Raw genomic sequence first — 14,859 nt, 5'->3', positions numbered from 1 at the left:
GAGTGGATTTGAACTTGAGGAATCCAAATCTATGCTCAGTTCATTTACTTTACAAAACTGGAAGTACTCAGGTGGAGTAGGGTTTGGTAGCCAGCAAATTAATGGTGGTTAGCCTGCAGCATGCTGTCAGTATTATTGACTCTGAATAGTAAGCATTTGGCGCCATGGCGTACTTAGCCCTGGCACTTCACAAACACCATTCTGATGTCTTGCTAAATGACAATAGTCCTACTCCTTAGCCCAAGGGGGAGCCAAAGGCTGTCTGGTGAATGAGCTGATATCCCTACAAGTGAATAGGCATAGACTCTGTGATGGGAAGAGCAAAGATTACTGAAGTTAACAGACCCACAATCAACAATCCTAATATGAAACAAACAAAAGTACACTATGGTTTGCCAAAACCTCTCCACTTAACAATCTGTATGTTATTATTGGAGTCATTCAGGACATTTTCAAGTGGCATTCAGTCAATCCATTTCACAACAAACCACAAGCAACACATGCTTGGGTGTAAATCTGTTGGGGACACATGATGAGTGCCTACTTGTAAAGGTCAGGCTGTGGCTGTTCACACTCGATGGTGGCGTTGAGAGAGTCCAGATCCTTCTCTGTGTCTGGCACTGTGTAGTGTGTCTGGACAAGTGGAAGAGGTAAGAGAGAGACAAGAGTGTGAGCACTGACTTGCTCAGGTCAATGTTATTTTTTAGCTTTCCCCTATGCCTCACACATGAGAGAAACTCCTTCAAAGCAAGGGTCATAAATACAACATACAACATCATCTTTGAGAAGAACTGATAGAGAGAGAGAGAAAGAAAAAGAGAGTGTCAAATTCCTATTAACTATTTTAAAAAATAAATTAACAGAAGATATAGATATCTTATCCCACTCCCCTTCTCCTAATCCTCCTAATCACATTTATGAAAACCAACAACTTTTAAGTTTATTCTTCAAAGCTAACATTTTGATGAACAAATAATTTGTACTTCACAAAAATTACAACCAAACCGTTCTATTATGAAAAAAAGGGGAAGCCGAGCAGCTAATCTTACCTTATGGTTGGACTCTCCATCCAGACTTGCTGTGGTAACAAAACATGTGTCGTCATCTCGGGTAGACTGCAGCAGTATTAAATCACAGGGAAAGGTCTCATCTTCCTCCACCTCAACAACATCTCCAACCTGATCACAGAAACACAACCAAACACCACAGTTTGCTTTCCTTTTCCTTTTCTGCACCAGATCAGTAGGATTTCCCACAGGTTGAGTGGCAGAAGTTAAACAATCACAGCTTGAAACATTTTCATCACTCGGGAGCAGGAGGACTCCAAAATAAACTTAAATGGCTGACAATTTTCTTTCAAGTTTTTGTAGCTAATTTGTTAGCAAGTAAATACCTACTTTAAGATACTGTATAGCAAGTTTGAGCAACATGTGCATTCCTGCAGGTTCTGACCATTGGTTAATACTCCCCCGTCCTTTTGTTTTTGGTATGTTCTGCCAACTACTAACAAACAAATCTAGTTATTTTGGCTTGCTAAATGTTTGTTTTTAGCTATTGTCCATTTAGCGCTAAGAGGTAGCCTGCAGTGAACATGTGTGAGCTCCTGTGCAGGACGCAGCTGTCCAAAGTTTTAAACAAAGCATCAATGTTTTGGTTTTGACAGCTGGATGTTCTTTCTCAGTGGTGTCAGCAGTACTAGCGTCCCTTTAACATAACCAGTAGTCATTTGGTTCATCTTCCATATTGGAAGATACTGTTTAAACGCATGTTTAAACGTTTGCTCACACAGTATTTTTAAGCATTTATGCGTGTTCAAACAGATGCATTTGGAGAAATAACCTGCAAACACCCTGGATAAATGAATTACCATCACACCTATGTTTGAACATCTAATCAGTTCCGCATACAAAGCATGTTCTCCCCTGTGCATATATACAAAACACAGTCATTCCAAGCTGCCAGCAGCTTCTTCCTGGCCATGTTTCTAAAGAAATATTCATCCAGTAGATGGCTAGGGAAAGGTACCTTGATCTTCTCGCTCTCCTTCCGTATCTTCCGGCCTTCCTCTAGCACTGTCACTGGGTACTTATTCACCTCATAGTCAGCCTTGTGCCGTAGCCAGTCCTCATAACCCTATGGCAACATAACAAGAATATCCGAATTGGGTTATTTGCGTACAACAGTACAACAACAACAAAAACAAAAAGGTATAGCCTGTCTCGGACGGACAGGGGATTGACATCAGTACATATAGAAGGCCCTTTCAATAATCAAAAGGGAAGCATGTAAGACATAAAAGAATGTCTGTGCATACAATATAATATTTACATTTAATATTTCGTGATTATGTGAAAAAGAGTGTGTGCAGCAGCTGAATGGAATAGTGATCATCCAGCAGTGCATTGGAACAGCATGCCATGAAATAACACTGAGTCGAGTAAAAACAAAATCATTCCTGGGGCTGCGGCAGCATAAAGCCTAAAGCAAAGAGTAGACTTCATAAGTACTTTAAGATAGTGATTGAGATAGAGGAGATGGTGCAGAGATGCAGAGGGTAGAGAGTGAAACCAAAGTGTGTGCCAAGGAAGAGCTCAGGCCAAAAAGCGGGATTATCGGGAAAGGTGACAGGAGGAGAGTGTGTCTGGTTAAGTGATGCAGAGAAAATATGCCAGGTGGATGAAAAGGGGGAGACAGGGAGGGGAGGCATTCCACGGTTGGTCAGTCGACCTATACAGTTCACCTAAGCCTGACTAATAGAGTCGGGCAGACCGTCTTGGTGACCCACTTCAAAGCCGGGCTGAAGGGGTCCCAGCGCTATCAGCGTGTCCCATATATCTATTCGGAAGGAAGCCCACCCACTATTGTGAATTTCAAAGGCCCAGCAGTACACTAACTTAAAAAGCCAATCCTAGAACAATACATCTAAAGCTGGGAAATAGAAGCAACAGAGTTAACAAAATGGACCCACCCCCTGATAATTTGTAGCTTTGTAATGGGATCTCTCTTTCTCTCTTATCGTGCTCACATTCCCCTAGAGCCTATTTTGTCTTCTCCCCAAACAGAATTCAGCAGCGGAACACATTAATACAAAACCCAAGAGAGCATTAGTCACATACTTTATACAAAAATCACAGCAAGGGAGTTATGAAGGCAAGGGGACTTATTATGTTATATGGAGAAGGATGAAAGGTATAATACAATGAGGTCCAATATGAGGAAATAAGGACATGTCAATAGTAATCAAAACATTTTATCAACACTCATAACCCTTATTAGAGAGTGTCTTACCTGCTTGATAGCGGTTACTGTAATCACAAAAAATAAGGGTAGGCCACTGGTGACTGGGCTGGTGGGGGTGTCCACTATCACCTATTGGGAAAAAAAAAGAAAAATTTCACTTCAGAAAAATGTGACGTTAATCCTCAACAGTCAATGTGACCTTCAAACTGCTACGCATTGAATACTATACTACAAAACCTCACTTGAGCACATGTGTTTATGGTTACAGAGTGAGGAATGTGTGGTAATGATATAGAAGATGGCGCAAGCCCTCTAAATGCAGGGTGTAGTCTGTTTCCTTGAGGCGATTCTACTGTTCCTCAAATTTGTTCATCAGTGTGAAACACAGGGGAGACATTTACATTTTGGAAGGGAGCGATGGAGGTTCTGGACCACAGAACTTTTAATCAAGTGGGCCAGGAGCAGAGTGCTTAATCTGCAGGCATGCCAACTCTTCTGTGTCTCTGCCAAGGCATGAAAGAAGGCCAACACAAAGCTTTGTTGAACTCTTCTTACCTGCCTGATCTGTGAGTGAGAGAATCTAGGGATACGGTATGTGCGTATGTGTTTCATTTTTATGTGTGGGACCAGTGTTCAGGTAATCCCAAACAACCAGTTTAGGAGCAGCACCTGACCAAGGCTCCCAGCTTAAACCCCAGTACACAAATGGACTTGTGTGTTTCCGTATTCCTTAAAACCATCATAAGATGGATTTGCCCAGGCATTTCTGATCCTGCAGAGCGCAGGCTGGTCTCCCCCTGAGCCGGTGTGCTTATTTCACCACGCACAAACACGACACATCCAGCTTGTTGGTATTCTGACCAAGGAGCATTACAAGCTGTCAAATAGACATCCGCTCTAGAAGCAGTCCCTGGTGTTTTACTCAACTGTGTGTAGATTGAGAATGAAACAACCACACACACACACACACACACACACACACACACACACACACACACACACACACACACACACACACACACACACACACACACACACACACACACACACACACACACACACACACACACACACACACACACACACACACACACACACACACACACACACACACACACACACACACACACACACACACACACACACACACACACACACACACACAGAGCTACTCTCCTACCCAAGCTTTACTGTGATTACAATTAACTGGAGGATAAATCAATTACATGGAAGAAATGGACTAGAGCACATCGACCATTTGGAAAAGTGCAGATTCAGAGGAGAGTTAGCATTATATTTGTAGTGGTTGGCGATTCCAGTGAACTGAGCGAAAGTCAGGATTCTGCCGCAGTAGCCTCAGGTGTACACAGCTAGAGGTGAGAGTGCTCAGTGCTTCAAAAGAGCAGTGTGTGTGCATAAGGATGTTATACTTTGCTTTGCGTTAAAAACACTTTACACCTTGCGCATTTCTATAGGCTGTGTTTCTAGTGGATTATTGGATGCCTCGAGAAAATGTTGCTTTACCCTGGTCACGTCACTGTTTGACACGGCCAGATCCTTAGAGGAAAACACTTCCCACGGATGTGATAAACACTGAAAGAAGAGGATAGAGCGCAGTGTTTTTGCCTATTCATATGACTGGATTGAAGGTTGGACGATCACAGAAATCAAAAACACCTGCAGGAAGGACTGAGGACAGCATGTTCCTTCAATGCAGCAGCCAGACCTGACAAAGGGTGACCACAGCACAGAGAGAATGCAAACTTTCAGCGTGATGTAGTTTGATTTATCTTTGGTACTTCTATGACAATTTTGATGGCTACGGTTTAATAGAGGACTATAAAAGGAAATAAATGATGGTGGTGTCATTTTTAATATCAGTTCATAAATGTTGATAAAAAAATAAAAAAACTCCTGAGAAAACAAAAACCTACAAAAAAAACTTCAGCTACTGTACTTTTGCCAAACAACAAACATTTCTTCCAGAGCTCGCCCTCGCAGTTTATCTGCGCTAATTTGCAACAATCCCGACCAAACTTCCAGATGGCCAAATACCTTTCCTCCTCTGCACCAAATGCCAAGCCAAAACATTCCAGCAATTGAGTGAACTGTTTGATATCAGAGCTGCGGAACGCAGCAGCACCGAGCCCTTCATCTGGGCTGTGAATGTGTCAGAGGGAGCGACCGACAGCAGGTCCCCGGGGGTCCCAGGGCAGCGCCGTCGGCCCTCGCGTCCTTCTACCCTTTTGTTGTTTCGTTCCCTCTCTCTCTCTCTCTTGCTCTCTCCTCACGGTTTCTCTTACCCACTTACTGCGCTCTATTTCCATTCGATCAAATTCAAGCAAAGACATGCAGGGCTATTTATAGCAGAGTGGTGCTTTTTTATCAGCCTGTGTCTATTTGTGGCACTCAGAAGTACAGATGGCTTACTGGCTACTGACGTCAGCAATGCAGCGCTGCAGAGAGATGGGTGGAATAAGAGAGAGAGAAAGGGAAAAAGAACGACAGAAGGAAAGAAATCCGATCACAGAGGAAGAGACAAAAGGCGGGTAGGACAGAGTTGAAGGGTGCATGACATTTGGTTGTTGGTAGAGCATTTTCATGAAGCCTCTCAGGGGAAGTGAGACAGCGTATTTACGTCTGCGCCGCGCAATGCAAGTGCTGAAAGAGTGCACACGGAGTCTGTGCACCTGTTTCTCTCTCATCCTCTCTCTCTGATATAATAGCAGGCTGCATGGGAAAAACAGAGTGGTTGGGATAAGGAGCCCCTCAAGAGAGGCTGGATTAGTGGAAAAACGCCAACCACGCTGCAGCTTGGGTAAACACCGCCACATACCCAGGACACCCACTGAGTCATATATCAACATGCACACGCATAAGCACGTGCACATACTTAGTATGCATTCACACACACAAACAAACACTACACTGCACACATAACACACTGATAATCCTTGTGCGTTTGTGAGAGTTATGCACATGCATGGTGGGTTACTCCCACATAAATGTACTGCATTAGCTCATGGTAATTTCACACATTAGCTCCCTGCTAACTGTTCAAATCAAGCACCTTTATTCATTAGCTAAAAGGTTCATGTGGAATTAAACCAGACAAACTGAAAAATAAAGGCTGTCCCCTGTAAATACAGGTGTAACAAAACTGAAGGACACAATACACACTGTAATTGATCTAGTATTGGCTAAAGAATGATGGAGTTACTTTGCAACAGGAGATATTTCTCAGTTTAGTACAGGGCTGGGCTTCAGGGAGCAGTCACTCTATGAGCTCATTCAGTCAGTAGATAGCACAGACCCAACAGCAGCTCCTGTTTACACTAGAGGGCTGTTTGCAGCCATAGTTTGGGTTACTGCTAAAAAGAGAGAGGTTAGTTTCCATCTCCATGGATCAGAAAACAAGACAGAGAAGGAAATAGAAGAGCAATTGCAGATGCAAGCAACAAATCTTTCTTTTTTTGTTTCCTACACAAATCAAAGATCCCGGAGAGGAGAGGTCACTTAAGAGCCCAGAGCAGGGGAATACGGATGCCAGTCAAAGAATTCTAGTCAGCGTTCTTGTCCAGCTCACAGTTTACACATATGAGGAAAGGGCAGCGCGCGCACAAAACACACACACACACACACACACACACACACACACACACACTTATCACACATCACACACCACACACATATCACACATCACAGAATTTTGAGATCAACATAAGACCAAAACATATCTGGTAAAAAATTGTCTTTTCTATTCAGACAATAAAATAAAAAATAAAAAATAAAAATGCAATGCAATACAAAAAATACTTTTATTTTGGGTTTGCCCAAAATAGAATATCTTTGGGAAGATCTGAGATATTCAAGAGAAAATTCACCTCAAAATTAAATAATCTCAAATACATATTTATCCTTTGAACCTTGTAAGCTAATTCTATGTAAACGGCGTATTCACATGTAAAAAATGCCATCTACATGCTCCTGAGTCCAGGAACTAATAGCTAATTAAAAATCCATTAATTGGTTAACACATGATCTCACAACTCTGAAGAGCTGAGTAGGAGAAGGAGTTTGCGCTTAACAATGGAATTCCTAGTAGAGTGCTAGAAACAAAATGCAATGAGATGTTCCAAAAAATGTAGCACATCTCAGAATTAATTTCAAGGTGGACAAAATACTTCACGCCAAAGAAATATGTAAAAATGTCAGTAATTTGTCCTCCTAAACTTTAAATCTGAGATGTTCTGACCTTTTTTCTGAACATGCTCGTTGGTTGGGATTCGTGTACATTTGTGCCCATGCATGAATGCGTGCAGATACGTTTAATTATTCCTTCCCCTTGATTCATGTATAACTTTTGTTCATACATTGACGTAATTTCTTTCTTTAAGAAATATCTTTCTTAAAAACTCATGTAAGAGAGCAGAATTTTAAGCAATCTGTGGGATTTGAGTCAAGTACTACATCTGTTCTCTCAAGAAAACACAGGTGTACGCTCGCATGCGTGCGCGCGTGCGCACACCCACACCCACACCCACAGGGGACACTAAAGAAATTGTTCTACCTGCTATGACTGCGCACATGTCTCAAATATGCTGTACAGTTCACACATCCAGTATCGGTTTCACACATGCCATGCCCCATGCAAATCGCCACTTTCGCACACTGTGGATGTACACTGTGATCTCAATGTCTACAGAACAAAAGTGTTGAAGCCAAGTTGGATGAGACACATTAACCCATTGAGATTGATCATCAACAGGCTTAAACCTGCTACACAATGTTGTCTGTAAAGGTATCAGAAGGGCCCTCATCACATATTAACTTGTTGCACAACACCACAGTCAGACACAGCCGGGGCCCATTTCAGGAAGGAGGTTTCACAAACTTGAGTCTAACCCTGAACCTTGAGTTGATTTACCATGTAAACTGAAACTCAGAGTTTTCAGGTTCAAAACAGCTGATTTGAGTTTCTTTAATCAACTCAGACTGAGTTCCCTCAGAGTTAAGCGTATGTACCACCACTTTAAAAAGGCAACCTGAATGGAGCCATGATACTACGATTCACAATGGCAACAACCACAAAAAAATCTGTCGCCGTACATTAGCCCTCTGGAACGGACGATGGCTGACGTTAGTGACACGAGGATGGATAAGGTTATGTACATATCTCAAGGAGTGTGAATAAAAATGATACCGCTCAAATAGGATATCTGGAAATGAAAATACATATAAGTACATCTCCCAACGCATATTTAACCCCCTGTGAAGTAATACAGCTTCTTCATCAATAGGTTTGTCGACAAATTGACGTGCCACGTTCGAGAAAACAACTTTTTATAAAGTTATTAAACCTACCCTGTTTTTTCAATTCATGCAGATGACAAAACTGCACCAAATTGCGCCTGATGCAGACTGAATGAATAAGGAAATTAAACAGCGCTGTGTCAGAGGGAGGAGACTGGGCAGTGAGTGTCACTGCCCAATGTAAGTTTAGTGCAGATCTGAGTTGTGCTTGCGTCACTTTGCGACGAGGAGCCTACAAGATGCTAAAGAGAGACTTCTGTAATATCTATACAGTAAAAATGGACCTACTTAAACAAGTTCATTCACTGCTGGCTACAAGTTACCATCAAACACAACAACGGTTGTCCGTTGAATGGCGTTTTGAGCTAACGTTAGCAATCAAACAATCATTGATGGCTAAAACGTTTTTTAAATGATTTCCATCTTTTGTTATTGTTTGTAATTAGAAAAGTTGATTATTTTATGGATTTCACCCATTTCTGTATGCCACGTTACGCCGTAAACATTTTAAATCTGAGAATGCGCAACTCACATCCGCACAGACATAGACCGAGAGAAACTCACGGTTTATGGACCTTTTTCACAGTAGACCGTTTTGACTTGTCATAGTAGGAGAAGGACAGCTGAAATTGATAACCTTAACGATGACTCAGATCCATCAAGTGTCCCAGAATGCTATTATAGTGAGTCAGCAAGCACAAGACCAGGGCCTCTCCTGAGTCGAATGAAGCCATCATCATTGGTTTTAAAACACACCTGTGCTTGTCCTCATATGGCATGTCAACATGTCTGCCATGAAAAAGGTCTATTGAAGAAAACCTGCTCCCAACCAGGTTAGTTTCACAGAGTCAGTTACTATGGTAACTGAGTCTGTGAACCTAACCTGGAGGTTAAGTTACCTCTCTTTCTAAAACAGGCTGGAACTCCTATTTATTAGGTTTCATTTAGCACCCTTTCTGAAACAGAAAACACAGAGTTTCCCTCATTTCAGGGTTAACAAACCCCACTGAACCTGCTTTCTGAAATGGGCCTCTGGCCTCCATAAAGGCATACACACTGACAAGCTTGTCCTTACCTGCACCAGGAAGATGATAAGAAAGTAGAAATTGGCAATTCTTCTAAACTGCTCAAACAGGTTCTTTGGTAGAAAGTTCCAAACTGTATACTGTGGAAGGAAAGAGAAAAACATATGCATGCACGTCACAGAGAAATAAAGTAGGTATTACAGTTTGTGCACTCCTTTTCACTCCTCCTTTCTGTATCTGTTTCCCATTGAGGCATGATGTTTTTCAACAGAACCTAGGGAGGTTAAGAAAGGCTTGGTGAGGGGAGAGATTAGAGGCATTCAATATTCACAGACTCTTGCACATGTGCATTCTGTCTGAGATGGGGATGGGGGAAAGGAAAAGGCAACCTCAATAGCATGCGAGTCTCTGTTGATACCATCGGGTTGAAGTAACATAAAAAGTGACTTAAATTCCAGAGAGAGGGCCCAACAATACGCTGTTTGTAACTTAGTTGCACACAATAAAGCACCGGGGTGAAAAACACAAATGCATGCACCTGCATGCACGCAGGCTTACACACACTCGCAGGGAATCAGCATTAAGGCATCGTTTATGAAGGGGAATGTCTGCATGGGGATAGTGTTGAAATGCAGCGGCAGCAGATTGGCCCATCTCATTTTGCCAGAGAGAAAAGAGAGTGAAAGTAATGAGAAAAGGGGGGTGGCGGCAGCGAGGGTGGTGCAGTAGCAACTAGAGCAGGAGAGGAGAGGCGGAGATTGGTCATTGCAGAGTGCAACAGGATGATGGAGAGCAGAGGCATGGAGGAGCATAAACACTAGAGCCGGGGTAATTAAAGGCTGTTTACCCTGACATACTGGCAGCAGCCAATTGATTGGCCCATCCTCACTGGGACCCACTGCACCACTATAAATCCCACTGCCGTCTTACTCTCACATCGCTTCCTTTTCCTCTTCCCTTTCCCCCTTCATATCCATTGGCCAGCCAGCCAGGATCCTGCCTCAGCCTGCCACTGACACAAGACTGAGGGGTGAGATTTAGGTGAGGGGGAAGGGGAGTGAGGTCAATCAAAGCCCAGGGGGAAATGACCGAATTGCCAACCCTGCCACTAGATTAATAGCAGCCATGTATTTCACTGTCACAGCGAGTGCTCCCCTGACAGACAAATAATCGCCTTCCTTAGGGAGCAAAGACAAGCATGAGGAGAGGCAGTGGGAGGAGGAATAAAAAAAAGAAGACACGGGAATGCTCAAGACTGTTCAGGAGTTCATCACAAGTGTTAGATAAGAGAAGCAAAATGCCAAAAGGCAGGTGAAACCTAATATGCGGAAGAGCTGGGAAACAAACAGAGGAATATGAATTTTTATCTTATAGCCTATCTTGAGCCCTGGCATGCAGGTGTGTTTCTTACCTTGGAGGACACAATCCTGTTATCACAGAACTTGGGTGGGATGAAAGCCTCACTGGGGGAAGATGACCGATGACCAACATAGATAGTCCTACTGTCTACTCTTCTTTCATCGCCGCCAAGCTAGAGAAAGGATGTAAAGAGATCAAAATTGTAAAAGACAGGACACTCTTTATGTGACCATAAAGAGTCTTACAGTCTAATGAGGCCTAAATTACACCCACTGGTCAAGAATTAAAAGATTATAGTTTCTACTGTGGTACAGAAAATAAATCAAATAGGACATGAACTATTGAGTTTGGTACGGTTGAGCACAAGAGAATCACTCAGAGAAAGGACAAAGAACAGTATGGCAAGGGTCAACCATGGGTCAAAATGGCAATTGTGCGAGAACTATGACTTAATTTCTCTCTCTTTGGAGGCCACTCATCGATGATAAAGGAGTCGAGAATACGGACAGCCAGGAGTAAAATGCTGCGCTCAGATTTATAGGTTGAGCTGCGTTGTCTTGAGGCAGAAGGCAGAGTGATATGTACGTACACACACACACACACACACACACACACACACACACCCACACACCCCCACCCACCCACAAACCCACACACACACACCACAGAGGAAAGAGGACAGACTTCTGGAACCGGGTCTGGAGCCAGAGACACGCTGAACTCCCCTCAACATGAGGTGGCAGAGGCATTCCTCTTCCATAAAAGGAAGTGAGGGTGAATCACAGAGGAAAGGCAGGCAAGCCCAGTCATCGCATTACCTTTACTTCCCAGGAGCTCTCCTTATGTAAATGTCACACAAACAACAGTATAAATGATGACCCAGAAAGGAGCTAGGGAAATTGTCAGGTAGGACCATTTCCTTTTTGAATTTCAAATCAGTTTGCCGCAGTGCGTGGAGCTGATTGGGTTCATTCTTCTGTGTGAGAAATAACCTGAGGCTTTAACAATGTCTCGCTTTTTGAGTATAAATGGAGACATTAATACATTAACATTTCCCTGAAATCTTCAAATATTTTGTTCTGGAGAAGGTAGCTTCATGGAGTGCCTTCGTTGCCGAGTGGTAGAGATGTCCCGATACCAGTATTTGTATCGCCTCCAATACTGCCTAAAATTTTGGTATCAGTATTCGGATGTACTGGAGTTTATGCCCAATCTGATACTGTGTAATAAAACCCTAAAGCAAATCTACCTTAATGTAGTCATGTTTTTTTCTGTTATAACGGACTGTCAAACTAGATTAAAATAAAGTTCTACGGCTTTCATTGTTTGTGTGTGTTCATGTTTCATAGTATCTGATCAGTACTCGGTATTGGTCGATACGCAAGTTCAGGTATCTGAATCGGTATCAGAAAGCAAAAAATGATATCGGACCATCTCTAGGTATTGGTAGATGTGTTTTGGTCCATGACTGGCCAGATGATCATCACCATGAGAGTTGAACAAGCTCTACAACCACATCTTGAGCCCACCGTGTTGCAATGATTGGCTACAGAAAGAAGAAGTCCGTTCTTTGAGCTGCTCTGACCATTGTTCTGACCGCTTTGACGGTAATCAGCATGAATGACCATGTGGCCGTCTGCACCACCACCCTCCGACCACAAGAAGCATGAAACTTTTAACTAGAGATTAAATGGGAAAATATGTATTTGTATGTTGAGTGGTGGAGAGAAAGCGCACACACGAACAAATTCCTTTTTTAACAAGCTACACTCCTTTGATGTTAACGTGTATTTCAGTTTTTCTCTTGTTCCTGCACCAAGATTTAAACTACACTGAGAGACTGGGACATGGCAGTGAAGCATCTCAGTCACAGTTAGGCATTTAAGTCAACGTAACTTTCTTCCATCAGCACATTCATGCATGTTTTGCGAATGAGTCCAAACTATTTTAATGGACACTTAGCGCACTACATTTGTATCAACATACATTTGCTAAAATTCAAAATGTTCAATTGTTGATTGTAAAAGTGAATGGTCGATCACACTCAAATAAAGTAAAAAAACTGAAGTCAGAATCTGTGTCTTCAAAACAAGCTTGTGCATCCATGCTTTTCTCTTCTATCAGTCAAAAACCTTTTTAAGTGAGGACCCTTGCAACCAGTTCCTGAATGTAGTTTTGCTCTCAGCTCAAGTACAAGTTGTGCAGCCATTACTATGCATGCACATGAATAAGGTTATGCAGGCAGGGGATCTGCTTCATTGAATACAAAGGCCTCCAACATGTGGGTTGAAGGGGCTGATTACCATGAATATCTGATCATGGATGAGCGCCAGGGAACGTGTGAATCACGGCCACCTGGACAGCAAGCTGCCCCAAAGTCTGTTGTGGACTAGAGTTTAGATCAAAGAATAGCCTCAAATGCTTAGAAGCCTAATTTATAAGTGTGGGGACAAAAACACAGCCTACATAACACAAAGTAAAGGCAGAGTTCCTTGTCTTAAATCAGAAATAATTCCAATTGTCTCTCCAGTCCAGACCAGCCAACAGGCTTATATAATGCTCCCTTATGCATGAGCAGCCATGTTCACACCTCAGTATGGCTGTCAAATCTACTATCCCCTACCCGCTCGACACACACTGACACTCCTTCAGCAGGACCGGACGGACCTGGCTGCCAGAGGATGAAGGGAGAGAGTGGGAGGAGGAAAGAATGTGAGAGAAAGGAAGTACGACAGCATCCAAGGACACAAGCCCATCCAGGTTCTCTTTATCAAACAACAGCCAACCCCCAGGAGGTGCATTTAGCCAAGAACACCCCCATGGACTACTTGGTTCATTTATTTGAATCAGACGCAGTGTTTCTAGCAGTTATCCTTCCTCTGTGTACTCAGAATGTCATCCACATCCCAACATAACTGATCCGCAATACAGAGAAGACCAAATATAACATTAGGAAACAATGTTGTTCCAAGAAAAGCAATCACGTACAAAGGGCTGTGCATGCAAAATATAAAATGCAAGTAAGGAACAATTTACAAACCAAATGAGCCGAGAGTCAAAGGGCTCTGGCTTGTACCTTCAGGGGAACAGGTCAGACTGTCAACAGTGTTAGTTGGCGGGTGTTACGGAAGTGCCAATCTTTCACCTGTGTCCAACTCTTTAGGATTGATTGATTATGCACAAGAGCAATGCTAGTGCGCAGTTTCAAGGTTGCAGGCCTTTTAGAAAACATAACCACTACACACAGTAACAATGTTGCAACAACCTACATAAGCAAGCATTGTGTCACTGAGATGATTCTCAACATTCTCAATGTTGGCACCTTCACACTTGCATAATTCATGCTGTGAATATGACTAAAAATAAATATAAATATAAATTGAGAAATTGGGGGCACTAAAGATAAGGAGAGAACCATTGATTTAGTGGTGAATTCCTTGTAAAATATAATAAGCGTCACACCATAAGACCCACTTCTTTTTTGAGCAGTTACGTGATCGCAATGCTTATCCCAAAAATAGTGAGCTGGCCAAACAAGAAATGCTAATGTAGGTAAAAATAGTACCCATTGCATTATCTATACCTCATTGTCAAAGGTCACACAAAGCCGTTCAATGACAATGATGTTAGCAAGCAAAGCAAAAGTGGCCAAGAGTCAAGTGCCAGTATGTCAATAGCTAGCAGCAGATTAATCCTTGATGAAAAAGCATCAGCTACAAAACGTGAACGGAGATCAATAAAGCAAACATCCCATGCTCAGCTGAGCTGAGATGCAATTGCTCAGTCAGAATGAAATGGTGCCTAAGAGAATTAAGTAAGTCTGAAACTTTACTTTAAATAATGCTATTAATTAAATGATGGTGGGAAAAGGGGGGATATAATACTGCATTCAGCTACAGCCAAACTCTCAATAATGACTCTG

The 14,859-nt window shown here is 42.5% G+C and overlaps 1 protein-coding gene across 8 annotated transcripts in view; it reads right to left on the bottom strand.

The window, feature by feature from the left end:
- Positions 1-14,859, bottom strand: part of atp11c (ATPase phospholipid transporting 11C) — a 39,261-nt gene that overhangs the window by 13,745 nt on the left and 10,657 nt on the right. For all 8 annotated transcript variants that reach the window (XR_004658378.1, XM_034884512.1, XM_034884510.1 and 5 more), the window contains exons 2-7: positions 10,990-11,109; positions 9,629-9,718; positions 3,289-3,369; positions 2,026-2,133; positions 1,050-1,178; positions 545-633 (exon numbers count right to left, since the gene is read on the bottom strand). Coding sequence is in view for 7 of the 8 variants with exons in the window: in XM_034884512.1 (XP_034740403.1) it covers positions 545-633; positions 1,050-1,178; positions 2,026-2,133; positions 3,289-3,369; positions 9,629-9,718; positions 10,990-11,109 (617 nt within the window). In the remaining variant the exon portion in view is untranslated. The remainder of the gene's footprint in view (positions 1-544; positions 634-1,049; positions 1,179-2,025; positions 2,134-3,288; positions 3,370-9,628; positions 9,719-10,989; positions 11,110-14,859) is intronic.

Source organism: Etheostoma cragini, chromosome 10 (genome assembly GCF_013103735.1).
Source record: "Etheostoma cragini isolate CJK2018 chromosome 10, CSU_Ecrag_1.0, whole genome shotgun sequence".
Taxonomy (NCBI): domain Eukaryota; kingdom Metazoa; phylum Chordata; class Actinopteri; order Perciformes; family Percidae; genus Etheostoma; species Etheostoma cragini.
Note: the sequence above shows the minus strand (reverse complement) of the source record. Positions and strands in the feature narration are given on the sequence as shown.